This window comes from Lineus longissimus, chromosome 7, assembly GCF_910592395.1.
Source record: "Lineus longissimus chromosome 7, tnLinLong1.2, whole genome shotgun sequence".
NCBI lineage: Eukaryota > Metazoa > Nemertea > Pilidiophora > Heteronemertea > Lineidae > Lineus > Lineus longissimus.
In genome coordinates, this window is record NC_088314.1 from 16451377 (window position 1) to 16477335 (window position 25959).

Here is a 25959-nt window from a genome sequence, read left to right on the forward strand (position 1 = left end):
ACAATAGAACACGACACAAGTTCCCAGGGGACATCGATTTCTGTTACACCTACCTGTATCCCGAACACCTGTTCCGGCAATCCAGTGAGTAGCACTTCAATTATCGTCGGGCGATGTGGCCGCAATCTCGGCAGATCCACGCGGCAGATAGTCCGTTAAAGAAGCCAGTAATACCGTACTGGCAGAGGACAATCATACGGTCATCTGAGTCCGATGAATATTTTATCTCGAGCAGAACGGTTTCATGAATGGCGCGTGTGCGTAGTTATCGTCATTCTCTTCAGTGCCAATCAATAAATGTGTGAATGCACAGCTTTAACTGCAACTCTGAAAGTTGGACGATATCTGAATCAATCGATTTGATGTAAGTTTACGGTCCTTGCGATCGTTTCCACCAGGAATTGAATGTCCCGGAAGGCAGATCCCAGATCACCAGCAGCTTCCGTCAGTGAAATGTGACAGTTTAATGGTCAGATGTAACAACACCAACAGCATCAGTCAGTGAAGGGTGACAGTAAAATGGTCAGATGTAACAACACCAACAGCATCAGTCACTGAAGGGTGCCAGTTTAATAGTCAGATGTAACAACACTTACAGCATCAGTCAGCAAAAGGTGACAGTTTAATGGGCAGATGTAACAACACCAACAGCATCAGTCAGTGAAGGGCGACAGTTTAATGGTCAGATTTAACAACACTAACAGCATCAGTCAGTGAAGGGTGACAGTTTAATGGTCAGATGTAACAACACTCACAGCATCAGTCAGTGAAGGGTGACAGTTTAATGGTCAGATGTAACAACACTCACAGCATCAGTCAGTGACGGGTGACAGTTTAATGGTCAGATGTAACAACACTCACAGCATCAGTCAGTGAAGGGTGACAGTTTAATGGTCAGATGTATCAACACTAACAGCATCAGTCAGTGAAGGGTGACAGTTTAATGGTCAGATGTAACAACACTCACAGCATCAGTAAGTGAAGGGCGATAGTTTAATGGTCAGATGTAACAACACCAACAGCATCAGTCAGTGAAGGGCGACAGTTTAATGGTCAGATTTAACAACACCAACAGCATCAGTCAGTGAAGGGAGACAGTTTAATGGTCAGATGTAACAACACTCACAGCATCCGTCAGTGAAGGGCAACAGTTTAATGGTCAGATGTAACAATACTAACAGCATCAGTCAGTGAAGGGTGACAGTTTAATGGTCAGATGTATCAACACTAACAGCATCAGTCAGTGAAGGGTGACAGTTTTAAGCTCTGTACACACTGACAACATTTTGGGAAACATGTTGGCCAACATGTTGTCCAGGTGCGATGTTATCGAAAATGTTGGCAGTGTGTACAGTTCGGAAACGTTCGGAAACATTCGGTAACATGTTGGCCAAATGTTGCTCAAATGTTGTCGAAATAATACAAAATCAATTTTGTTGCCGAGTGTTGTCGAGTTTTATCCAATCAGAAATAGGCCACAAATCACATGATCTACCTGAAGCCATGTGATGTAGTCAAAATAGCAGCCTCCAGCAAGGAATGGTTATTGAGTGAAGTGGAACAACTTATCGCAGTACTGTATGGGAAAGTTGTGCCTGTTTATGGGATGACAGTAGACAGGAGACAGTGGTAGGCCCCATGATGGTCTCTCATATATATCCATGGTCTTGTCCACACTCTTTTCTCATCTTTACGTCTTCTTTGCCATCTTTCAATCAGGATACGTAAAATTATGGCAGAGCCCCGACAATACATCTTCTTCTCTTGGAATCTTCCATTGTTTATGAATTTCCGTCCAAAATCCTCATTTTCTCAGAAACATTCGATAACAAGTTGCCCAACATTTGTTGAATGTTGTCATGTGTATACAGGGCCAAAAGTTTTGGTGCCCAGGTGTGTTGCCGAGATGTTTCCGAAAATGTTACCGAAAATGTTGTCAGTGTGTACAGAGCTTAATGGTCAGATGTAACAACACTCACAGCATCAGTAAGTGAAGGGCGATAGTTTAATGGTCAGATGTAACAACACCAACAGCATCAGTCAGTGAAGGGCGACAGTTTAATGGTCAGATGTAACAACACTCACAGCATCCGTCAGTGAAGGGCAACAGTTTAATGGCCAGATGTAACAACACTAACAGCATCAGTCAGTGAAGGGAGACAGTTTAATGGTCAGATGTAACAACACTCACAGCATCCGTCAGTGAAGGGCAACAGTTTAATGGTCAGATGTAACAACACTAACAGCATCAGTCAGTGAAGGGCGACAGTTTAATGGCCAGATGTAACAATACTAACAGCATCAGTCAGTGAAGGGTGACAGTTAATGGTCAGGTGTAACAACACTAACAGCATCAGTCAGTGAAGGGTGACGGTTTAATAGTTAGATGTAACAACACTCACAAATTGGTAATCTTTTCTGCTACTGCTTGATCAACTAAAGACTACATTTTCCTGGCTTTGTGGACAAGGGAGATGCGTCCAACAATAATTCCTACTGCCTGGATTTTTTTCATCACAGAGCGAGCGTGATGCAAAGAATGGTCAGCAATGCAGCCAATTCATTAGCCAGTAATTCTTTGTGAAGAGGTATTAAAAGAACATTACGGTTCGAGAAGAATGCAGAGAAAGGCTTGTATAAAGCCGAATGATAACCACGGCCATCGCTCTGACAACCGATTCTTCCGCACCAACAAATGATCAGCAACTCGAAGGTTGCTGTAACTACGAATTCGTCCCCACAAACTAGTGATTGCCACTCGCACAACTAAGCAAGCAAATATCTCTTACTCTCAGTTATAGGTCAGAAAATGTGTACAACGAGTTTGTACAACATTTGGGTAAATTATTTACTATACCAGGGCCAACTGACTTTTCATATTTCCACTTGTCCATTTGCCTTTGACAACAAAATTATCCGACAGACAAGTTACTTCAGCTATTAAAGTAGTTACCCTGTGGACCAGTAGAAATGTTTGAGGTTGATTTAAAATCTATTGCAGGGCACCTGTCCAATGAGGAACCTGCGCAACAAAACCTGCCAATAGGGGGCCCTGCAGCCAAGTGGACCATGGTTGTAATGAGAAAGCCATTTCCCGGGTCAATGATTATTGAATATTTCATCTCTTAATTTATGGGGAAATAGCACCAAAAATGTTGTTTTATTGGTCCTCAATTCTATTTTGATGAGTTTTAGGGAGAAAATCAACAAAACTTAATTTTAATGGAAAATGCACTGGAAGTATACCTTTTAGTACTGGTGCTGCCATCTGGATTTTTAGTTCTGCAGGTTCCTCATTGCAATAGACAACTAGACATCATTGAGCACTTGCCCCGGCAACACCGTCGAAAACATCAAAATCGGCCACTGGTTTTAAACATCTATGCTGATACTCTGTTAACTTCACTGGCACCGACACGGTATTATCCCCACACACTCCTCCATTAAAATAATACACATGTGAAACTATTGACACATCTCAATTTTCATACAAATCTTTTTATTCAAAAATATTTTGATACAAAAGTAAGCATGATACTCTTTAACTGATTAAAGGGACACCTACATGAGAAATCGATTTTTGCCCTGACAACTTAAAAATACTCATCAAATAGTCTCAAAGAATAACTAGTCATGCCTCCCTGCCTCTGGAATGTTAAAGGGAGACAAGAGGCAGGAGCCAGGTAGGTCAGATAAAGTTACAATCAGTCGCCAATAGGGGTCTCTCTTTTTTCACAGTACATCAGAAGTACTAAGGATTGTACCCGGAAAACATTTATTGAATAACTGTACATGTTCGTTACATAAAGACCCATCAATTCATCAAGTCAGCTGTTATTGATTTTGAAATGATGTCACACTAGTAAATGACGTCACAACGATGGTATGACTCTCATAAGATGTGATTGTTTTCACCATCGTCAATTCACCTTGTTCGACGACAAGTTGATCAGTAGAACGTTGTCAGAAGTAGGAACACAAAACAGAACCTCTCTACTGAGATCACACTTGGGACTGACCTATGCTGTCCTTGATAGAGAGGTGTCCTGATTACCGAGGTCAATTTGAATAGAAATGACAGGTTTGGGACCAAAACTGCTGTCCTTATTAGAGAGTATGTCCTTAATAGAGAGGTGTCCGCTAAGAGAGGTTCCACTGTACAAACATGTCATCATAGTTCATTATCTTGGCTGGTGCTCCGTGTAGTAAGAATTGAAATTCAAACGCAGCAGGAACTCTTCAAGATGTTGATGGTATCCCCGGGCGGACAGCTTGTTCACAACTGAAAAGATCAATCATCATATCATATCATATCATTAGCGACATCATAACCCTAATGGATTTTTGCCAGAGGTATGGAGTCCACTATAGGCTACTGTCCACATATGTGGGATCTTTTACTTGCCCTGGCATAGACACTCAGGAACAAGGGAACACGGCTTTTAGTCTAATCCAACAGACTCTCGAATTTTTTATACGTTGTCAGTATTGTGAAGAGCCAGGAATTCTAGTTCCTTGAAACCCACACCAGTTCATCCAGAAATACAATCCTGGGTTCTCTGCGGGATTGAACCCGGGGCCTACTGCGTGGTAGCCAGCAGTATTTACCACTAGGCTATGAGGCTCCTCAAATTAATGAATTTTTATGTATCATACTTATCAAAGATTCAGTTTGGAATATCACTGCAAACGAAAAAAAATTTGAGGGCAGTGCAGCGGATATTGTCCTGAAGTTCAACATGCTCAGGGCAACACTTAGGGCCTTTCATTGTGAACAATATAGAGGACTCACTCAGAGCTCGTTCAACTATGAACATTACAAGTAATACCGAACATCAGTCCCCTTTATGCAGAAGTTGCTTGGAAAAACAATACCCTAAATTGTTTGGGCACTGGTGTACTTATGGATCAACCCTCACTTACCCTTGAACAGGAAAATGGAATAGTCTTTGAAAGCCTTGTAAGTGGCCAGCAAGTTGGCGAAGTTGGGGTGCGTGATCTCACCACTGGTGGCGCTCTTCTGCCAGGCAAAGCCAGTCAGGTAGGCGTGGAAACGGAGGATGAGCTTGAAGATATCCTGTATCACCTTCATGACAGGGGCAGCTTTCGCATTCAGCAAGCATCTGGAAACAGGAGCAAAAATACGGTGGAACCTCCCTTATAGGACACCTCTCTATTAAGGACACTTGTTTTGGTCCCAAAGTGGTTGTTTCAATTCAATTTGACCTCTCTAATCAGGACACCTTGCTATTAAGGACAGCACTGGTCAGTCCCGAGGTTGTCCTTAATAGAGAGGTTGCTGTCAGGTCTGTCTTTTCCAAGGACAGACCTGTTAAACACCAGCCTGTGTTTTAGCTCAACTAAGCATGACTTCCATCAGTAGATTTCACTTACAACACGCTCTAGCAGAGTAAGGACTGGACACCAAGATTACTGTTGTAAGGACTGGAACATACCTGAATACTGCCTTGTTGAGGTACTCGGCATGCCTGTGATGCAGATCATCAAGACTGTGCACATTATTCATCAAATCGTCTTGAAATTCGCGCCAGGAAACGTGGATGATCTGGTTTGAGATGTAGCCCTGCATCACCTTGACAAAGCACTGCATCTCATGCCTGCAGTAACGACGAAAGGGAAATCAATTAACCACTTCACTGGTATAAGGCGGATTTGTCTCATTTTGGAATCAACTTCTTCAATAAACCAAGTTAACCACTGGTAAGTTCGTATTCTTCAGTGTACGCTCTGCACTTGAGGTGATTTTCTCCAGGGAGTATTCCTCCTCCAAGGCGGGATGAGCATTTTTGCATGCCACTAAGGTTATGCGCCAATTGGGTTTATTGGCCTAGTGAATCCGACTTCAGCGAGAGGTTGAGTCCACGCAAGCTACTCATGTTTCTCACTTGGTGGGGTCTATAACCTGCCCTGGCATAGACACCAGGTACAAGGAACCATTGTTTTAAGTCTTACTCGAAGGATTGTGAAGAGCCAGGAATTTTTAGTTCCTTGAAAGCCGGGAATATCTTGGGTTCTCCCCGGGATTGGCCCTTTTGTGTTGTAGCCAGCAGTGTTAACTAGGCTATGAAACTCCCTACTGGTGAGTTCGATTTGCTTTAATCAGCATTCACTTTGTTATTTATTCTAAAAAACCTCAAACTACTGAAATGTGACTTTGACCGCTTTTCGACTCCTTCCAAATTAGGCACCAACCAGGGCAGTTGTGGTTGCCTACCATAACCTTTGCCACAAAAGCAAGGCACAGTGCAATTACAGTAAAACCTCCCTTAGCGGACACCTCTCTATTCAAGACAACCTCTCTAATCAGGACACTAATTTGGTCCCAGATTGGTTGTTTACCTTCAATTTGACCTCTCTAATCAGGACACCTCTCTATCAAAGACAGCACTTGTCAATCCAAAGGGTGTCCGTTATAAAGAGGTTCTACTGTATGTACACGGTAAGTTGGTGTACTTAGGATAAAACACTAAACCACCACTTAAACAATTCACACTATCTCATTGATTCCGACCTGCTGCCATCTTGCTTCTCAAAAGACTGGTAGAAATTTGATGCCCAAATGTACATGTACATGCAGATGAACATTCTTACTCTTCTGATCAGGCAACTGACTTGAAATATTAAGTTCGACGAATTAATGAACCAATTCACAGAAATCCACAGAGAACTTACCTGAACAACTGTAACTGCCTGACCTGTGGCACATTCCTTGCCTTGAATATCATCGCTGGAAAATAGCATCTTGAAATGAAGGCAGTGACACAAACAATGTATTGGACAAAGTCTGAATCCATTTAACTGCTAAGTAAGGGGATAAAAAACGTAATTGTGACAATCCTTCCGAAAGTCAAAATTATAAGCCCAGCACTCCAACCGGCATGACACTGATATCCCCCAGCAAGGAAAACATAAATATTCTCGTCCTACTCACGATCTCTGATGAGCTGATGCCACACATCCTTTAGTGTCCATACAGTCCTCTTCAGCTGTAACATGAACGTAAACACCTTGCCGTATTTGACCAAGCAGTTGTCCGTGATAATAATATTCATCGGCCAGTCCACCTTGTATGTCAGATCGATGCACTCAAGAGGTCCGTCGCCTAAAAAACATTTTTCATTCATCATCATCATCATCATAACCCACTTCGTAACTCCATTGGATTTTTGCCAGACGTATGGAGTCCACTATAGGCTACTGTCCACCTGTGCGGGATTTTTTACTTACCCTGACATAGACACTCAGGTACAGGGGACCACGGCTTTTAATCTCATCCGACAGAGCCTCAAATATTTCATACGTTGTAGGATCTTTTAATACTTGCCCTGGCATTCACACTTGGGTACAATGGACCAGAGCATTAAGTCTCAACAGACTCTCGAATATTTTATACTTCTTCTTCTTCTTCAGCGTTCAACGAATATTTTATACATTTACATTGTATGTGTTGTAAAGAGTCAGGAATTTTAGTTCCTCGAAAGCCACGTCGGTTCATCCAGAAATACAATCCCGGGTTCTCCCCGGGATCAAACCCGGGTCCTATTGCGTGGTAGCCAGCAGTGTAAACCACTAGGCTATGAAGCTCTCTTTACACATCACACAAATGTAGTTCTTCTTCTTCAGCATTCACACTGCTTTTAGAGGTATTATTCTCCAGTATTCCTACGCAGGGCAGGATGAATACTTTCATGTGCCACTTCGGTTTGGTGCCAATTGGGTTTATTGGCCTGCCCTAATAGAGTGAGCTATTATTCACATTTAGGGTCACTCTGGGTGTTTGATTCACACCTCATCAACCCCATTCAACTTAGGCCTATGATCTTTAGTGCCCTATTTTGGGAAGCCCTTATATTTTCACAGGTTTTTTTTAGAAATCGGAAAAGTTGGACAATGTCGGACTTTTGTCAGATAAATCAGGAAAAGTTAGAGAAACCATTAAAGAAGTCAGAAAAAGCCTCCTACTACCACCTACTACAATCTACTACCATCTACTACCATCTACTACCATCTACTACCATCTACTACCATCTACTACCATCTGCTACCATCAGATGAGGGAAACCCAGATGGCTTTTATCTAAAAGATTACTCTGTAAATGGCAAATCTTAAAACTCTTTACTGTTACCAAGAGAAAGAACAGGTACACTACCATCAGAGGAGTACAGTAGAACCTCTCTATTAAGGACACCTTCGGGACTGGCAAGTTCTGTCCTTAATAGAGAGGTGTCCTGATAAGAGAGGTCAAATTGAATAGAAACTACCAATTTGGGACCAAAACTAGTGTCCTTAATAGAGAGGTGTCCGCTAAGGGAGGTTCCACTGTAGATTGTTGTCCAAACGAGTGTTTGAGAACACTGACACTAGGGCAGCCAAGCACAAACACTGCAAAAGGACCAAATCGTCATAAAACTTTGCAAGGTACATGTATTTACCGTTTAAGCTGAAGAAGTGTGGCACATGCTTGATGACGAAGGAGATGCCCTTAGCAAGGTCACTGTCACCATGAATAGAGGAGCGCAGGGCTTTGGTCAACACGCCATTGAGGAAGACCGGATTCAAGACATCTTGGGGTTGAGGGTTCTGAGCCAGCTGAAATGGGGAAAGAGAACAGTTATGTGGACTGTTTTGGCCGAGATGGTGCTGACACTTAACACTCACTCATGTAACAATTCAATGCCTTCTATGCCACCACATCCCCTACACGCATAACAGCCCTGAGCCACCTGTGTCCACCACGTCCCTCCACACATTATAGTCCTGGTTCGTGAGTGTCAACACCTTTCTTGCAATCGCAACACTCTCTGGACAACATCTATCCACAGTGGTCAGCATTGTCCACTTCGTAGTACCGGTATGCCTCCAGCATTCGTCGACTGCCTCTAATCACTATCTTCAAAAGCACCTTCCTAGTTTAATTCAACACACTTGTCCAAACCAATGTAATTTGAAACTGAAGCATGACCTGTTCTTCTCCTCATTTCAAGTGAGTCTGACACAATAGAACCATCTGTTATCAACGTATTAATCATGATAAGAGTATTTTTACTTCGCCTCCGAAATATTTTCACGAATAACAGCCTTCTGGACTAAGTCCAGGGGCTATAAGAAATATTTAGCTACCTTTTCAAATAGGTGTTCACCGAGCGTCTGGCCAAATTCTCCATCTTCCATAAACAGGTACATCCGCAATGCCTCAAAGTGGCGGTCGATCTCCAGGTCGTGATAGAAGTAGCTCACCATGCTCTTGTTCACTAGTGAAATCCTGCAAGGAAGACAAACGTCTCACCACCCTGGAGAATCGATTCCCCAAATCACCGGGAATCGTATCGGGCCTTCAAACATACCAAGCAGCCCACCCAGGAGAGTGTTACATGAGCCCTGGGAGATTGACCACCTCACAAGAAAAACAGCTAAAATGTGAGCTCATTTTTAACTTTACTGAAATAAACTGTGTCCATCTGGTAACATTGACAATATGACATCATATGCACTAAATTTCGAGGTAAGTTACTGAGGGGGTTACTCTGTGGTGCTCGCACAAAATCAATTTGTTTGCTATTCATAAGACAAACAGGCGGGGCATTTTTCCCTTATTAGATGCAAATCATGCTAAAAGAACCTTATAACCAGATGAACACAACAGTATCTCATAGAAAGAATCCCAGGACAGGCCAGCTCAGCAAACTGGAAGGCCAACCTGATTCACGGCTATCTCGGTAATTGATTCTCCAGGGTGATTACACTGGTTGCCAGTTTGTACAAGTTGATGGTATTCACATTCAAGCCTGTGAACAGACTGGTGCCTCTGTAGCTAAATGAACTCGCTGTCCCATACACTTGGCTGCACGATCTCTCCAATCAGAAGCACAGCATCTAATTGTTTTCAAGGGTCCCTTCAGGTTCATAACATTTGGGGTAAGGATTTCTCAGTGGTGAAATTCACTGAATCACACACGACCTGAGGATAAAATTGACATCAACTCTTTCTGCAGAAACTTTTCCCTTCCAGCCATTCTATTCTAAAAACAGTTCTGTCGCTTACTTGGTCTATACTAATGGGTTTAACTGAAGGAGATATTGCCAAGTCAAAGTTACCTTCAAGTAATAGTAACTTAACTTGTTTTTAAGAACTGGACCCTGCTTTATACTTACTGAGCAAGCAATGGTGCTGTGATTGACTTCTTCAATAAGACTGGCAGGGACATGTACTGGTGATTGTCAACTTTATCCACGTCCTGCCAGAGGGTGAACGGACTCTGGTAGATGTCCTGGGTGATGTCAACCATCGGAGGCTCATCTGAAAGGAACATTGACAGGAAAGTCAGTCAATATTGAAAAGAAAGAGTTCGGCTGATATCAGCATAAAGCTGCCCTTTACTTTCCAGCACCTTACAATGCTGGCAAAGTCAGGTGGCGTCAAGCTTCCCTTTACTTTCCAGCACCTTACAATGGTGGTAATGTCAGGTGGTGTCAAGCTGACCTTTAATTTCCAGCACCTTACAATGCTGGCGAGGTCAGCTGGTGTCAAGCTGCCCTTTACTTTCCAGCACCTTGCAATGCTGGCAAGGTCAGGTGATGTCAGAGTAGAGCTGCCCTTTATATTCCAACACCACAAGTGAGATTCTGTAGGCCACTAAAGCCTAGTGGCAAAATGCATTCCCCCTCTCAAACCAAATACTGATTCATTATACTTACTGACAATGTCAAAGTTGTCTTGATAAGGCTCAAGGCGATCCTCCACCCACAAAGCCTCTTCAGCCGCCTGGCCATGATCAAAAACTGTCAGGTCTGAAACAAGTGAATAAATAACAAATCAACAACAATATTTTGTATCTTATTCAAAGACAAAAAAAGACAAAACCCGTCAGGGAACCAAGTTTTCCAGCAGATGAAAATGAACAACTCACCAGCATTCTCTCCATCGCTCATCTCCTCATCCTTAACCGCTGCAACTCCAAACTTATCAACTCCATACAGCAGCCTCTGCACTGTCGAATCTGATGAATGACCATGCTTGTTACGCTTCTTGAACTTCTCCAAACGTGCCACGTCCGTGTCGGCAGTCTCGCTTGAAACGTGTCCGTGAATATTCGTTTCACGTAACTTCTTCATCTTCATCATCCGGACAGTGTCCAAGTCGAGCATATTCGACTGGGCAGACGCATGACCGTGTACGTTCTGCTCCTTGAACTTTTTCAACCTCGCCGCATCAACATCTCTCAACTCCGATTGCTGCGAATGATGCCCGTGGACATTCCTTGTGGCTATTTTAACGACCTCGTCACTCTCCTTCGACGAATGTCCATGAACATTCAGCTCTTCGAACTTCCTACGTCTGACTTCATCAAACCTAACACTCTGTTCGACAAGATTTGTTTCATCTGAATGATGTCCATGGACGTTAGCACTTTTTGACTTAACGTCCAAAATTTTCGATTCTTCAGAGACGTGTTTATTGAGAATGTTTTTTGGCAAGTTGCCCATTTTTAATTTACGTCTGCTCTGGCGTATTTCGTACCCGGAAGTATTTTGATCCAAATCTCTGTAGATTTCTTCCGGTGTTCGAAGTTGCGGTGGCATGTACTGGTACTCCATGGGGTTATCCTCACTTTCTCTTGCAATATGCTCCCCAGGGATGGCCTTGATCGCTGGCCGCTCTTCCCTTTGCTCAGTCTCCTTCAACGCGTGCTTGTCTTCAAAAACCACAATATGCGGTTTGGATTCCGACTCTTCCGTTTCCAATGTTGCCGCAAATCCTTCTACCATTCGAACGTTAGTAACAACACCATTCGCTTCACTGACAGAAGTACGAGCCTTTCCAGCAGGATCAACATCAATGTTTTTCCCGAAAACACTAGTATCGTCTGCTCCTATTTTCAGATTTTCGGAATCTGTTTCATCAACTTCGTCAAGTTCTTCCCTCACCCACTCAGGCATATTGATGGAACCGTCACCTGTAGCAGGGCCATCTTTCTGCGCCCACTTAGGTAACCCATCAGCATCCATCTGAAGAGAAGGCCCCTTGTTCCATTTCGACTCATCACAAGTCTCGTCCAAAACCACTAGAGTCGAAGTCACATTTTTTGGATCCTCCTGGGTAACCTCGGCCGAATCAACCACAACCTGAGCACCCAGGCTCGGATCCACATTGCCTTTCTTGGCCCATTTAGGCAATGCAGAATCTTCAACACCACAAGTCATCTCTTGACCAGCCGGAAAAGTTCTTTGGGCCCAGTTGGGGAGATCACTCAACGATGCATCCATTAGATTTTTCCCATCCGTATGTGAAATGCCGTGGCTGGCCGGCTGGTCCAGGGTGATGTCCAAAAGGTTCTCAACCTGTGGTCCGACAACTGATGTCGATAAGGGGAAGTTGGGGATGGACATATCGAGAATATTTCTGGTTACAGCAGACAAAGGGGCAGAGGCTGGCTGGTTGACTGTGAGGTTCAGAAGGTTGGATGTTGGAATAGTCTGCTCAACACTCTCATCTGCTTCATCAATAGAGGCATTCTGAAAAGGTAAAGTCATAAATGTCACAAAGAGTTCAACCATTGACTGACACATCCTGGAAGCAACAAAATAACTTCATCATTTCATCAAAACGATTGCCACAATCATACTACAGTAGAATCTCTCTATGACGGACACCCTCGGGACTGACAAGTGATGTCCTTAATAAAGAGGTGTCCTGATTAGAGAGGTCAAATTGAATGGAAACAACCAATTTGGGACTAAAACTAGTGTCCTTAATAGAGAGGTTGTCCTTAATAGAGAGGTGTCCGCTAAGGGAGGTTCCACTGTATTTGAGTTCGGCAAACTTTACGTACCAATTTTGCTCTGTATTGCTGCATCTCTTGTTCGAGGTCATCTTCGTTTTTCAGGAGGTAGAGCTCCCGGGCCTTGTCCAGCTTGTGCCTCCGTATCTTCCACAGGGCTTTCTGTTCCCTCCGGGCAGCTTCCTCAGTCAGCTTACTGTAGTAGGCGATCAGCTCCTCTCTGCAGGGAAAATGAACTTATGTGGAAATTTATTACTTAAGTAAAATTTGTCCACAGATTTGGTGCAGATTTTCTGCTCCCACTGAAAAGCATCTGTGGTCAGTTTAACGTTAGACATTTTTCAAAAGTGGACATCACTAAAATTTCATCAACACCAATGCTAATTTTAAAGAAAAAAATAAAGAAAGGTGTAATATTTGCCATTATTAATAAATAGAAACTAAAACCATACATCCTTAAAGGCACAATGTAGGCAGCAGCAAGGTAGGCAAGATAAAGTTCCACAAAGTTGCCAATAGGGGTCTCTCACTTCTCACAGTACATCAAAATGATTCACGCTTGTACGAGGAATATATTTAGTGCTGAAACTGACATGACCCAGGGCCCTCACTGGGTATATCAGTCTCCTGAAGATAGCCAAATTAGCCCCTCTGCTCCTGCCTATAGTCCCCCTTTAACATCAAACCTAACATCATCAGACCTGTAAACCCAGTTTTTAGGCACCACAAGCGCTGTTGTCAGGCCTTGAATGAAAGCGACAAGTCCCATTGTGTCACTGCATACCTGGCCTCCTCTTCCAACCTCTGCTCCTCTGTCATCTCCTCTCCCTCCGTCCTCGTCGCCGCATCTATCCTGGCTTTGTCCTCCTCCTTCTCTTTGTCAATCACCTGCTGCCTCCGCTGTAAGATCCAACAACCATTTTCAGCCCTTCAAACTACATATATACACTTTTACACCTTGTAAATTTTTAGCCTATCTCTGGACATGTTTTTCTTGCAATTCAGCCAAATTTGGGTCATATTTTGTCTAGGAAAGCTGTTGAAGCTATTCAGAATTCCAGAGGCCAAAAATTGCAGCACGTCTCAGAATATACCAATATCCACAAGATATTGACCTAAGTTGGGGTTTCAGGCATTAATTTATTGAATCTAAAAGTAAAATTGGGCATTTTGAGTTGCAGAAACCGAACCCGCCACACACCGGGACCCTGGTTACAATGCTTTAGCCCAAACCAGTACAAGATAGATGTAGATGAGAAAATGCTTCGAGGCTTTCAGATATCACCGTTTTTTTGGGCTAATCTTGCCCTCTTACAATGTCAAATGAAAACTATGCAATTGAAAGGCCTCATCATGTTAAAATGCAACACTTATTTATCTTAAAAGTCTAAACAGACAATGCAATAATTGAATTAATTATCTATCACTGGAAGGCAAGGCCACCGTGTCTTCTGACAAGATCGACTGGAAATGTTGACAAAAAACTTGGATGTGCAGGGGTCGGAACAGATATTCACTAAATCGAAAGAGAAGACTTATTCGTCCAAAAGTCAACTGCTTACCTCCAAATCGTCCACCATCTGCTGCTTTAACTCATGGAACTGCTGCCTCTTCTTGGCATCAACCAATCGGCGAACTTCCTTCAGTTTGGCTGCAATTGAAATCAAATATGATGAACTTTTTCAAAACACAATCAGTCGGCCACAGGACTGAAACAGTGATTAAAGACTACGTTACATCAAGACATTATGTCAATGATCTGTTCGAGCGAACTCGTAAGTGAGACTGTTAGCATTGTCGGGAGAACTGTTAGACGAGACCGTCGTGACGTCAGAGCGCGTGCGAATTCGCGGGGCGTCGTCGTGGGGTTGTTGTTGTTTTGGGCGGAGAAATAGACGAGAATTTGTATCGTAGCTCATGGCTAAAAGTTGAATAAAGTCGGGATTTACAGTTTTATCAAATCATCGAGTGTTCTTATTTCAAAAGTCAACCTTCGTCGAAACAGATCTTTGGGGACATAATCACAATGAGAAAACCAACATGTCAGACAATAGATCAGCGGGAATGAATAAATAAACTTACACAAGAACAGTTACAGAGAATATTTCAGATATCTTACCCTGGAATTTGTCCATCTCTTTAGCAGCAGCATGCCTGGCTTTCTGTATCAAATCCAACTTGGCTCTTTCGGCACGCTCTTTAATCTCAGCTCTGTAAAAAAATCAAAAGTTTCGAATTCTAAGTTGACAATTCTAAAACACCTTGGATGCAAAGTAGGGTCGTTTTACTGTACATGATCATGATGATAAGGTAAAGTGGTACAATTATAGCATCAGTGGAAGTATAGCCCCAACAGTGTTGAAAACAGCTGACAGCACATCAATGCACACTGCTTGTACCAGGCTTGTACCAGGCTTGTACCAGGCTTGTACCAGGCTTGTACCAGGCTTGTACCAGGCTTGTACCAGGCTTGTACCAGGCTTGTACCAGGCTTGTACCAGGCTTGTACCAGGGATGTAATTGTTCCACCTTACCTTACTCTGTGTGACTTTTTTGCCATCGTGATGTTGGCGTTGCAACCATAACTGCTCGAATTAGGTTGGTTCAAAATATGGTAGCAGTTAAAAAACAGTCGCGAAGATTCTGGCTGCCAGAGTTGGCAGCCATGACGTCACAAATAATTCCGCAGCTACACGGGGGTCTACAAGCAGATGTAACTCATCAGAGCCATAACATACAGCAGAACCTCTCTATTAAGAACACCCTCCAGACTGACAAGTGCTTTACTTTGAAATAGAGAGGTGTCCTAATTAGAGAGGTCAAATTGAATGGAAACAATCACGTTGGGACCACAGCTGGTGTCCTTATAAATGTATAGAGGTTGTCCTTAATAGAGAGGTGTCTGCTAAAGGAGGGTCCACTGTACCTGGTGTGAATCTTCTGTTGAGCTATCTGCTTCATCCGACTAATGTAAGCCTGGCATGTTGTCTGTAACATTGCCAGGTCGTGACCCGAGAATGTGATCGTCACTCGAGGAATGCTCTCTTCATCCAAGTTACACATGAAATGCTGAAACCACAAACATAAAGAGATGCAAATAGAAGAATGCTTTCACCAAGGTTCTTGTAACCAGATAATGTTTGTGATTTATTTTCGTGATTTTATGTGATTTTGTGTACAACATCGCCAGGTCATGACCCGAGAATGTGAACGTCAATCTAGGAATGCTCTCTTCATCCAAGTTACACATGAAATGCTGAAACCACGAACATCAGGTCATTAGAGAATGCTAAATCAAGCTGCACTGGTAAACCGGGTAAAGTTCACAACAGTTCTTCTTTAGCAATTCATGCCCGATTCTACCTGATTCTCAGCAATTTGGGTGATTGATTCTCCGAAATGAACATAAAATCTCATAGAATAGAATCATGCAACTCCAAAAATAAAATCCTATATTCATCAAAAACCTTACCTCTGGACAACATAACTTGAGCAAGTTGATAGACTTGCCACACACAAATAGGTCTAGAGCTAGATCCTTCAAGAAAAGAGGCACCATCTCTTCAGACTCCTGTGATACCATCTCATAGCCATTCGTCCAGTAATATTTATCTGAAAAGTAATTGTTGGTTATCGTTATTCATGTTTACCAAAGTGTATTGGTTGAGCATGACTGCGCATTTGTGACCCATCACAGCAAAACAAGGCGCATGTCGCACAGAAGATGAGCCCAAATGATGACACCAGGAGATAATGAAAAAACATATTTCTGAGTTTCTCAATGAATGGTGAGGTTCTGTCCGCAAACTTTCTTCCTCGTGAAACTGGAACCTGAAGACCCAACCGCAAAATATATAAGCCGTCAAAATATTTGCGTTAACGGTAAATCAGTGTTAACTGTGACTTACCCCTACAGAACAGAAAGTCTTGGTTTAACTGTCACTTACCCCCCCCCCCCCCGAGAACAGAAAGTCTTGGTTTAACTGTCACTTACCCCCCCCCCCCCCGAGAACAGAAAGTCTTGTTTTAACTGTCACTTACCCCTACAGAACAGAAAGTCTTGGTTTAACTGTGACTTATCACCCCCCCCCCCGAGAACAGAAAGTCTTGTTTTAACTGTCACTTACCCCTAAAGAACAGAAAGTCTTGGTTTAACTGTCACTTACCCCTACAGAACAGAAAGTCTTGATTTACACGAATCATGAACTCCTCATAAATGTCCTGACAAAAGCCATGATAGGCCCAGTTTTGAATAAATCTGAAAAAAAGATGATATAATAAGGACTTTTTGTCCATTCAGGCAAACAGTGTACCACCTCCACGAACTCAAGATGTAGCAGTCGTTAAAGTCTGAAATGCCTGTTCAAAGGGGCAGTTACATCCTGTTTGGGGTGTACCAAACATTGAAATAGATTTGCACAAAATATCAAACATTTGCACACGCAGAGGTGATTTAAAAGGAAGCTGTTTTTTTCCAACCAAGCAAATTCAAGAAATTAAAATATGCTGGTTTATGCTGGCCTTGACTCAGAGAGGTGGAATTGCAGCGGATTCCTCAGGGCGATGATGGACTGAGTGTCTCGACGGAAGCTAAAGTTTTCACCTACTGTATATAAGGGCCACAGCTTGTGTAGAGTATGGAGAGCAACACTGGATAGTGATCAGAGCTGCAGTTATCAACTGTTATCTGGTACAGGTAGGACAGCAGCTTAATCCCCTGAAACAACGAAAAATACAACACATCAGTTATTGCGGACTATTGATTCTAAAATAGAGCTCGGACAGAAATTTCAAAAACCTCAAATATTCAAAAATCACAAATCCAAGTCATCTACTTGATGGCCAAAACAGGACTCTCTTTCGATGGCACAAAAAATAACCCATCAACACAGCGTTTAGATAAATCTGAGCATTTTGGCAGTCGGAAAACTAATGCAAGTATTTTTGAAATGCCGGCACACTTGCTCGAGGTATTAAGATGCTGCCATCTGTTTTACGAACACATTGACAGCCTGGCCCCGGTAAGACTGCACAAAAACAAATGTTGCTGAACCCCCTCACCCAGTATTACCCGTAATCCCTTTCTTGAATCATAAATTCATCAAAAATATGTGAAATACCGTCGGCAAATTGCCGCTTGAACTGAATGTCATCAGGAACTTTGTCTCCTCATGCTTCATGTTGTGGTGGTTCTGGTTCTTACTTCAAAATCTTTTTTTTTTTAAATTTTATTTCTTTGGCACAGCGGTTGCCAGTAGCGGCCAAAGTAAGTAGGTATTCACATTTTTACGATTTTCAGGACCCCTCCCCTCCCCAGTACGCAAAAAGTAGTAAAAATGTACAGCTTACACAAATGAGCACCAAATTTCTTGATCCCCTCCCCTCTGAGAGGCGTACATACTTAAAGAACGACCCCTTCAAAAGAGTTTGAAATTAGTCGTGCATGCAGAACCAGAATGTTAGACTTGCAAGTGCAAACATTATATCCTAATGTAGATTCTGCCAACTCACTTTCGGGAACTCTTCTGCCGGACTCGGGAAGCCAGAAGGCGGCCGCATGGAGCACAGACACAGCTCTGCCAGGAACCTACAAATCAAAGTGGATCATTACAAGAGGAAATATAGAAGATTACACCTTCTTAAAGATCAACTATGTACTGGTTCGAGGACACGATACAAATATATTCCAAGCTTTCGGCATGGACTGTGTTGTTTTCCTGTCTGGTATTAATCGGCACGGCCTCGATTTTATTCGATCGAATCAATACAGTAGGCTGTGGGCCAAATCCACAAAGGGGTAGGGTAGAGAAGCCCTACTTAAATCGTTTAAAAAATTCGAGACCAACGTAAGGTTGGTTCCAGAGTAGGGGAGGTAAGCTGCCAAGTTAGGGTGGGACGCGCTGACAAATGGCCTTGTGGAGAACACTGAATGCTCATACAATGCGTTTGTCTGATTATTGACAGGAAGTTGAAAGTTAACGGACACCAGAGCTGACACCTACACTGACGAAACAGGACACGAATTATATGCCACGGATTTTTTTATTCGGGGGCATAATCAACAACTTTTCCACTTCATACCTTATCTGTGGCTTGATCTTGTTGAACATGAAATTCACTTCCATGACGGTCTTGTTATGTGACACCATCAGCACACAGGCCTCGTAGTAGTGGAGATACTTCCTCAAGGCGCCCGTCAGGGCCTGGAACACTAGGCCCTGGGTGTAGAGCGAATTGACAAGAGGGGGCTTGGAGAACTTGAAGAGTCTGTGATAGTTGGTGCCACATTCGATGAGCTCGGAGCACAGCTGGGTTAGGGCTTCCGGTGATGTGCCACTCAAATGAACACCTGGGCAGACGTAGAATTCCTCTTTTTCCTGAAAATGACCAAAATTTGATAGTAAGATACACTTTGATGGCAGCTCTGAACCTGAAAGAGCCTGACAACAGAAGTAGGTTTTCTGCATGACGGAAAGATTGAATTCACAGAAAACTTTTAAACTTTTAGCTGTAGCAGATGCTAGCTAACAATACTGGACAAGAGAAAACCTTGGAAAGAAGGAAAGAGAATAAAAACACAAGAAAACACAGCAGAAATAATGAACATCAAAATACACAAAAGTTAAACAGAATGACTTCAATGAGAGCATATCAGTATACTTTTAGTTTCTTTTCATAATTTTATTGGAAATAATGTTAAACTTTTTCAATCAATTAGCATAAACTTGATGGTTGGCGAAATTTTGGTGACTACCACTTCTGAAAAAGGTGCATCTGTATCAAAATTTATCTGGCAAATCACAGAGGAAAGACCACTGAACTCACTTTATCAAACATAAACGTTTTGGATAGGACTCCCGTGAGCAAATAGAGAACGTCTCGGACTAGAATCTTCATAGAAATGCATCGTCGTTTTGGCAGACGCAACTTGGGATCCAGCAACTGGATGTCGGCCTCCCGGAGCTTGCATAACTCGTCAAACACGTGAGGTCCAGCCTCAGTTAGGTAGGGACGCTCGGTGGGTCCAGGCACGCTGAAAGATATCAAAAAGGAAGCTGGTAGTAGACAGAGCACAACTTGGAAACTGGTGACTATAATCTATTCATAAGGTGCGCATGTTTTTGGCTCTGGATAGCAAACTTTTTAGTTTCTATTTTGTTGACCCTTCTGAAATAATGAGTAACTTTAAGGTTTGCGACTAAACATAATTTTGTCATTTTAGTTACCATGGTAATATGAAAACTAAGTTTCTTGGATGAACTTACTTTGCAACCAAACACATTTTTTAGGGTTGAACATCGTCAGAGCAGAAAAGAAAATTCTTCAGCGAAGCAAAGTGAAGGTTTTGGGACGGTGGCCAGCTGAATAGGCCATATCATATTCTGGGTATTTCTCATTCACACTTGTTACTCTTTCAACTTTAAGTTTAAATTTGTGACCTGTATCTATGACCTCAACACTTGTTTTATACAGAACGGAACAGGTCATTCTGACCACAGCAGACCCGTGTGAAATAATAAGTAACTCCAGATGACGTAGACAAAGTTGACAACAAAGCACTATCCTACCGCCCGATGCTCTCTAAATCTACATTGCATGACATTTTTAGCAAGAGCATTCACAAGTTATTGTTTCAACACAATTTAGTGCAAAAAAATGACACAGGCCACTTTGACCATAGCAGACCCTTGTGAAATAGAGAGTAACTTCAGGTGAAATTGACAACAAAGCACTATCCTACCGCCCGATGCTCTGTAAATATATAAGGGCAGTTACTAGTTTACTGTTTCAACTTTACACAAAAATTATGTGGAACCTATCAACCACCTCAACACATGTTTCATACAGCTTGGTGCCAAAAATGATAGAGGCCATTTTTGACCACAGCAGACCCTTGTGAAAAAGAGAGTAAATCTAGGTGAAATTGACAACAAAGCACTATCCTACCGCCCGATGCTCTGTAAATATATAAGGGCAGTTACTTGTTTACTGTTTCAACTTTTCACACCAAAATTATGTGAAATCTATCAACCACCTCAACACATGTTTCATACAGCTTGGTGCCAAAAATGATACAGGCCATTTTGACCATAGCAGACCCTTGTGAAATAGAGCGTAACTTCAGGTGAAATTGACAACAAAGCACTATCCTACTGCCCGATGCTCTGTAAATATATAAGGGCAGTTACCAGTTTACTGTTTCAACTTTACACAAAAATTATGTGGAACCTATCAACCACCTCAACACATGTTTCATACAGCTTGGTGCCAAAAATGACACAGACCATTTTGACCACAGCAGACCCTGGTGAAAAAGAGAGTAAATTTAGGTGAAGTTGACAACAAAGCACTATCCTACCGCCCGATGTTCTCCCAAGTACGATGCTTGGATGGTACGTAGTGGAGAGCCAGCTCCCATATATCCTCGTCAGGAGTAACGTCTGCAACAGGGATAGTCATCGACGTCAACGAGTTCGTTTCGAACCCTTCATCAGGAGATGTAGTGTACTCTGTAATCTTGCTCAATGACGGCACATTAATCCTGGAAAAGGGAGAATGGCACAGTTGGTCAACAAAAAAAAAAATTGGCTTGGTTATTTCAATGCCTGAAATGAAACTTCCCTCCCGCCCGTACACATGTTCCCTTTTTTAGGGGCGGCTAGATTTTTGGTGTGGGGGGGGACAAAAGGCTCTCTTGGGGGATGCATTCTCCTCTCACTGAATGCTGAAGACGAAGAAGAAGAAGCTGAACAGATTAGATACTTACCCAGCATCCTCGTCAAGATCGGGTAAGTCTAACCTGGCATCCAGTGACATCATTCTACTGTTGACTAGAGCACCAAATAGAGACAAGTGTGTCCGCTTCTCGTGGGTGTCGTTCAGCAGGCCGTGGGCCATGAAAAAGTCGGTAGATAGGTTGCTACCAGGGGTACTCTCGCAGACCTAGGGGAGAGAGGTAATACTTGAAGAATTTTACTTCAAAAGGCTTTAAGTAGACAGATTGACAGAAGGGGTACTCTCGCAGACCATGGAAAGAAAGTAGTTAGGTTGGGACCAGGGGTACTCTCGCAGACCTTGGGGAGAGGTTATGCTTATTCAAAATGCTTTTAAAAGTCAACAGGTTGCTCCAGGGGTACTCTAACAAACCTGAGAAAGAGAGGTTATGTATGAAGAATTTATGTCCAAACACACCACACACTTCATAGGTACCACTTCAGGCAAGAAGGTTTTTAAACACAGCAATAACCTAAAGCCCTACAGACATGGGCAAACTTAAAATGAAGCAGACTTACCGTGCTGTTGATCATCTTCAATGCAGGGGGCATTTCAAAAGCGATCGTACCACAGGGCATCTCAAAGATTTGCCTGAAAAAGGAAGGGTACGATTATTCAGTTTGAGACAAATCTGTGCAGAAGGTTGTTCTTTGTACACTAGATACTGGACACTTCACCTAAGTTAAGCATGAACGCCGTAGAAATAAACAACATTTTTATTTCAAACAAACCTCAATTTCACCCAAATTAAATGCCTTAACTTCTTTGTAATGCATGATTTCGTCATTTACTTCTGGTGGCAGATTTTGGGTGCCAAACCTTAATTTGGGCATCTTTTGACTTTGGGCGCGATGATGTTATCTCTCATCACCATCTTGTAATTGAAAGGCCCGTAAGAACATACCTTGGATATTGCATATAGAATTGTTCAAACGGCCGCCTTAGTTGTGTGTCGCCATAGTTCAGCGGCCCAACTGGAACTACAGCCTTTGATGCCTGAAATTAAGGAAAACCCAGTATATTACATGATCAGCATAAAGTATAGATCAGGTGAAGATGCAATTTCCAGCTTTGCGTTCTTGGGACGGACACTTGACTAGAAGTGATGATGTGTAGATGGTAAAAGGCAAATGGAATGCACTTACATGTTACATTGGGCATGTTGAGACTTGCCGCTTTACATTTGCCAGGGGACTGAAGTCGCTGAATGGGACTTTTTCTGTTATTGACTTGGCATTTCGGTAAGGACGTCTACCCCAATATTGGTGATTTGAAGGCCTTTGTAGCGCCCTCCAGGCACATGGTTGAGCACCACCACCTGGCTATTGGCTGGGGACCAATCTTGGGGAATCCTGCACGTGCAAGACCCGAGCAGTCGATGCAAGGATTTCAACACACCAACTCAAAAATATAGCAGTGATTTCCCAACAATAAAAATCCGATGAGCCTTACATCAGTCAATCAGCATGATAATAAATCGGCACAACCCATAGTTGCTTCATTCAACCTGGGTCCTTCTAATAAATTACCTACTCGAGGATCAGTTTTATCTTCAAATAACTGCTAAACCTCAAAGTTCTGATGGCAAAATTGTTACATTTTCACAGATTACAAAAGTAAGAAGTCCTGAATTTGCCTTCTTACGTCCGGATCCTTTATTCTAAAACTGTTTCACAAGATTTAACACGCCAAAGTCATAGTTGATAAAGTAGTTCGTCGGGATGACGATTCGTGCACGTGACTGGAAAAACTGCAATAACTGCAATCACTCTGATAACTAACTATCTCTCTGCCGAGAGCATGCGGACAGCTGTTTTATATCCACGTGCAGCTTTGTCTGCACCAATCAGAGGGCAACGTTGATGCCTCTCCATCCAATGAGGAGCCGCATCAATGCTGACGTAATTGATCACGTAATTGGTTACGCTGGGGAGAATGGAGAATTATAAGTAGACCAGGGGAATTTTCCACTATTATCCACCAGTATCTTATCTGAACCCAATTCCAATAATCCCGCACACTTAATTCCAAGAATTACACATTACAGTGCTACTCATAAGAAAGGTTTTACAATTACTATACAACAAAATCACAGAGTAGCATAATTGATAGGAAGTTTTACATGTCGGCAAATTTCATCACTTCCGAATGAAAGAAACCTGGCGGCCCCTAGTTGGCGCTGTTTCAAATGTATCAGCCCAACGCCATCAAAATAGTCAGGGGAGACGCTGCTATGAGAGACTTGAAAGTGACTAACCTGTGATTGATGAAAAACTGGTAGTTGCTGTTTGCCGTGTCCCAAGGCATCCTGAGCAGACGGACAGCCTGTACCAGCCAAGCAGAGGAGCAACTTCAAAACATTCTGAACAGAGCTACCAGCATTTTCTGAAAAGAATTCAAGATTATCGTTAGTCCGATATTGTAAAACACCTTGGTGACAATGTTTTATTTTTTTATTATTGATTACCGGTAATAATAATCATGAGGTCGTGGATTCAACTCCCAGAAGGATCACGGCGTACTCCTTTGATAGTAATACCACAGAATCAAGGAACCTCAGTTTTAAGTCTCATTCGAAGGACTGTGAAGATCCAGGAATTTTGGTTCCTTGAAAACCACGCCGGTTCCCGGGATCGAACAAGGGCCCTTTTGCGTGGTAGCCAGCAGTGTTAACCACTAGGCTATGAGGCTGCCTGTAATGATGATCCAACCAGGGACCTCTTGACCACGAGTCCCGAGTCAGAGCCACAACACCACAGCACTATCTCCTCACATACCAACCTTCTAACTTATCCAAGTCAAGTATGAACTCTTCCAATGAGTTGGCATCATCAAATCTTCTCTGAACTCTTAACTCATAGGCGTGGGCAAATAACTTGTCAACTTCAGTCATGCATGGCCCCGGTTTAGAATTCTTTGACCTGCAAAAGTATAAACAATTTTTCAAAAACTTGTTCACTCATTCACTCACTCGACTTATTGATTCACTCACTCGTATTGATATCAATGAACTGGAACGATAGAAAGTTGCTGAAAAGAGCATCCAAGCCGTAACAGATTCTCACCTTGCTTTTACTTTCTTTAAGTTGCTGAAGAGAGCATCCAAGGTGTAACAGATTCTCACCTTGATTTTACTTTCTTTAAGTTGCTGAAGAGAGCATCCAAGCCGTAACAGATTCTCACCTTGCTTTTACTTTCTTTAAGTTGCTGAAGAGAGCATCCAAGGTGTAACAGATTCTCACCTTGATTTTACTTTCTTTAAGTTGCTGAAGAGAGCATCCAAGCTGTAACAGATTCTCACCTTGCTTTTACTTTCTTTAAGTTGCTGAAGAGAGCATCCAAGGCATAACAGATTCTCACCTTGCTTTTACTTTCTTTAAGTTGCTGAAGAGAGCATCCAAGCCGTAACAGATTCTCACCTTGCTTTTACTTTCTTTAAGTTGCTGAAGAGAGCATCCAAGCCGTAACAGATTCTCACCTTGCTTTTACTTTCTTTAAGTTGCTGAAGAGAGAATCATAGAATCTGATGCGTAACTTTCTCCTCCACGGTCCTTTCTCATCTTTTGGCTTGAATATGTTTCTCTTCTCGTCATCTTTAAGAAAGTGCCTGCATAGTTTATCTACCAGGCCCACCGGTCCGACATCTTCATCGGGATCCATTCAGCAGTTTTAATCAATCAACTTCTTAAAATAATTATGTTTTTCATTTGGCGAGGGTCCTGGTTCCATCACATTTCTGAAACTGTAAGAAAGAAATTTAAGTATAGCATCCTCGTCTCATCAACAAAGATATTCTTTTCTTTCATTTTGGGTTTGGCTGAAGATTCCATAGGCTACCCACTCAGAATGGGTAAGCTCAGGCAGGTTTCGACTAGATCGTCCCAAAAGATTCGATTCCAAATAGTGAAATCGACTATGAAGCCAATACCTAGCCATTGTCTGGCGTCTTTTACTGTGAAGATCTATTGTAAAAATAGTTTGTTTTGCCCATCCTAGGTGGTGGTACCGGCGTATCTGGCAAAGGGCCTATGTAGGCCTATGACCGTATCATGGTAGGCCTAGGCCTATGTAATGTTTACTTTTCATTTTTGAGCAAGTTGGGTTAGGCTACTCAGCTGTTTGTACATTACTGGGACATTAGAACGAATAAACAACCCTTAAACTGACCTTTTACCTATCTACTTTCTATTCGACAACCGAAAAGAAGACTGAAAATATTGTGTCTTTGAAGAAAACAGACTTTTGTTGGGGGGAAAAATCGAAAAAGTTATCAAAACCGCCGGTTGTCAGTTCCATCTTTCCTCACCAGATGGCCAGGTTTTATTCGCGTTATTTATTATCAGCTGTACTAAATATATTTTCTATAACTTGCTTTTAAATTAC

General features: G+C 42.4%; 1 protein-coding gene across 2 annotated transcripts; it reads right to left on the reverse strand.

The window, feature by feature from the left end:
* Window positions 1-3519: 3519 nt before the first annotated feature.
* Window positions 3520-25865, reverse strand: LOC135491178 (gamma-tubulin complex component 6-like). Of its 2 annotated transcripts, XM_064776880.1 has the most exons (29): window positions 25744-25865; window positions 25055-25318; window positions 24358-24497; window positions 23834-23961; window positions 22481-22572; window positions 22095-22167; window positions 21569-21744; window positions 21161-21343; window positions 19627-19834; window positions 18883-19178; window positions 18313-18388; window positions 17409-17518; window positions 16968-17059; window positions 16274-16413; window positions 15728-15870; window positions 14921-15012; window positions 14364-14452; window positions 13586-13701; window positions 12853-13021; window positions 10930-12535; window positions 10718-10810; window positions 10175-10319; window positions 9143-9284; window positions 8455-8611; window positions 6953-7123; window positions 6694-6748; window positions 5457-5618; window positions 4924-5123; window positions 3520-4282 (listed from the first exon to the last, which is right to left on the reverse strand). In XM_064776880.1, the coding sequence occupies exons 2-29, from the start codon at window positions 25234-25236 to the stop codon at window positions 4182-4184; spliced, it is 5337 nt and encodes a 1778-aa protein (XP_064632950.1). In that variant the 5' UTR covers window positions 25237-25318; window positions 25744-25865; the 3' UTR covers window positions 3520-4181. The 2 variants fall into 2 exon arrangements, with proteins under 2 accessions (XP_064632950.1, XP_064632951.1); XM_064776881.1 differs by lacking the exons at window positions 25055-25318; window positions 25744-25865 and adding an exon at window positions 24642-24677.
* Window positions 25866-25959: the final 94 nt, after the last annotated feature.